General features: G+C 29.6%; 1 protein-coding gene across 1 annotated transcript; it reads right to left on the bottom strand.

Annotated features, from left to right (window-relative positions):
- Positions 1-1,713: 1,713 nt before the first annotated feature.
- On the bottom strand, positions 1,714-2,882 carry Ercc1 (DNA excision repair protein Ercc1). The gene is made up of 5 exons (XM_088203383.1): positions 2,699-2,882; positions 2,562-2,623; positions 2,303-2,497; positions 2,056-2,241; positions 1,714-1,992 (listed from the first exon to the last, which is right to left on the bottom strand). The coding sequence occupies exons 1-5, from the start codon at positions 2,862-2,864 to the stop codon at positions 1,783-1,785; spliced, it is 819 nt and encodes a 272-aa protein (XP_088059509.1). The 5' UTR covers positions 2,865-2,882; the 3' UTR covers positions 1,714-1,782.

Raw genomic sequence — 2,882 nt, 5'->3', positions numbered from 1 at the left:
CTGAATGAATGTGCGTAGCGATTGACAATGTATGGAACATTTTATTTCTTTATTCTTACTAAAATATGACGTCATTGTTACTAAATTATGTTCATTTTCTTTATTTTTTAGTGTAAAAGATTAAAAATGAACAAAATTTCCAGTTACTTCTCAACCGCCGGTTCCACTAAAAAAATTCCAAAATAATAAAAGAAACGACGATAGAAAACTCGTTAACGACGATGACGTAGACGACGCTCGTTACCGAGCATTCCCACTACGACGGCGCCGGCACGATTTTATTGCTTTTGATGTGGATTTTTGACTTCTGAGAAGTGATAATTGTTTTTGCGCCCTCCTATTGATAAAAATTAGGTTTGAATCACTTCGACCAATAATGCAATATGTGAGATGCAACGTCAGTCTGTACTTCTTCTTCCGCCTATTTCCCCCTAAGAGTTGAGTTGGCTAAGTTTGTATTTTAGACTTGACCTAATGATTTTTTTTAAATTTTATTAGTTTTAGAACTTTCATTAGGCCAAGTTGAGTTTGGCTAATTCGTAGACGCTAAGTTTGAATTTGTACAGTACATTTACGTTTCGCAACTATCAAATTAAGTTTTAGAGACATTTTAGAAAAGCATATAATTTCACTAGCGCCTATCAGTTGAATTATATTTTCGCTAGTAGAAATATATATACTGGTTAAAATGTATTTGGACTTCACTAGTGAAAATATAACTTCACTGAAAAATACATCCATTTATACATCGCATGTAAATAAATAATAATAAGTATGTAAATGTTTATATTACTATGTATAGAAAAATTTAAATCTTATAACTTTATTAGCACCTGCCAGATAAACTATATTTTTACTAGTAAAAATACATATCAACTGGTAAAAATGTATAACGATGTGATTTCACTGAATTGATATATTTTTAAAAATATTTTCGGGATAGATTCGAGACTGGTTTTTTTAGATTTCTTTGAGGGATAACCCGAGAATATCTGGTTTGGAATCAGGGACGGCATTTCAGCCTTTTCGAGAGGAGGGTAAAAGTTGTCCAATCAGTGTTTTATTCAATTGCTTCAGTCAAAATCAGCTCTGAATAGCTGATCCAATTTATATAATTTAATATTAGTATTATAAATGGAATTTAATTTTATGAAAAATACCTTACTTTTTGATAAATGTTTTAACTGCATCAACATCAACTGCCGTTCTTTAGATCATTCAGAAAGGTGAATCAAGTTTATGGGAGCATTGTTCTTATATTCATTATTATTATTACTAAATATAACAATAATAATCAAATATTATAAACTTTTTAATTAATATAATTGTTAAGACTATCAGTATATACATATATTAATAATACTCTCCAATGATTTCTCAACATACAAAATAAACTTTTTAAGCAATTTATGATAAATTTAAGCATTTGTATTAAATAATTTAATATTCTTAACCATAATAATGTTAGTTAATATCAGTTGTGCATTTCATTCACTATTTTGGACTTAAATTTCAATCAGTTAGAATTGTTCTTGTATAAGTTTTTAATGAGGTGTATTACATACATACATGTTTCAACGTTTTTAGCAGTAACGTAAAATCATATTTAAAACAAAATAAGTTATTTAATATTGAGAGGTTGTTTTTTTATTATTTTGAAATATTAAATTTTTACTTTTATCAAAATATTCCACAATTAAATAAAACAAAATATTAATGGATATGAAGATAAGTTATAATATAGTAACAAAATACATAAAAATATACAAAATAAATTAAATATCAGTCTTTTTCAATAATCCCACTGCTTCTTAGAAATGGTTGGTGCAATACTTGATACAATTTAGAGGCTTTCCGAGCACCAAAACCAGGACAGTCTCTCAATTTCTTCTCAGGTGCCTCGATAATATTTTTTAGAGTGCCAAAAGTCGATATTAAAGTCATTGCGTCAGTTTTATTGACAGGCTTAATTGAGGATAATGCATTTACCAGCTAGATATAAAATAAAACATGATTAATTTTATTTCGATAATGAAATATTACATCAAATAATACCTTTTGATGTGGATCATTCTCTATTTTTTTCATTATTTTATCCGGCGGCTTATTTTCGTAAATTTTATAAGTTTCAATCGTCTTTCCAGCTTCATCGGAATTCCAAGCCAGCATTATTGTTAAATCCGCTAATAGACATATTTTAGTCAATTCTTTTAAAGGGACGTGTGGATCGCTCAGATCGATCTGTACAAACAAATATTATATCTCGAAAGAATAAATTATATAAAATTAGTTAACTACTTACTTGCACTAGCAGCACTCTCAGTACATAAGCTTTACCCAATGCCTTTATTCTTTCGTGTATATAGTCCGGGTTCATATTGTGATAACGCAACGATAAAAACAAAGCGCAAGTCGTCGCTCCCATTACGTAGTCGGGGACTATATCGTCAAATTCCCATGGAACATTCGTTATGGATTTTAATAAGGGATTGCCTTTCTAATAATTCATTAATATATGATTACTATTATATCAATAATTCAACAAATCTACAAAATAATACCTGTTTTTGATTCACACGAACTGCATAAGGATTTGATGCTTTGAGTTTTGAATTTGTCTGGGCTGCAGATGAACGAATTCGACTCATTTAATAAATTATTTAGGGCAATATTTTACATTAAAAATGGTAAAGCCTACCTGCCGCATCTGAGGATTCGCTTACTGATAACGGCGGTACCTTGGAATTTTCGACGGCATCTTGAAAACCTGATTCATCTATAGTAGCAAAAAGTTCATCAAATTCGTCGTCCATTTCTATACAAATAATCTGCAGAGCAATCTGCTGTTTGACATTTTTGGCCATAAAGCGATATTTTACAAG

Source organism: Plectrocnemia conspersa, unplaced genomic scaffold (genome assembly GCF_051122295.1).
Source record: "Plectrocnemia conspersa isolate PC_06_02 unplaced genomic scaffold, ASM5112229v1 ptg000014l, whole genome shotgun sequence".
Lineage (NCBI taxonomy): Eukaryota > Metazoa > Arthropoda > Insecta > Trichoptera > Polycentropodidae > Plectrocnemia > Plectrocnemia conspersa.
Note: the sequence above shows the minus strand (reverse complement) of the source record. Positions and strands in the feature narration are given on the sequence as shown.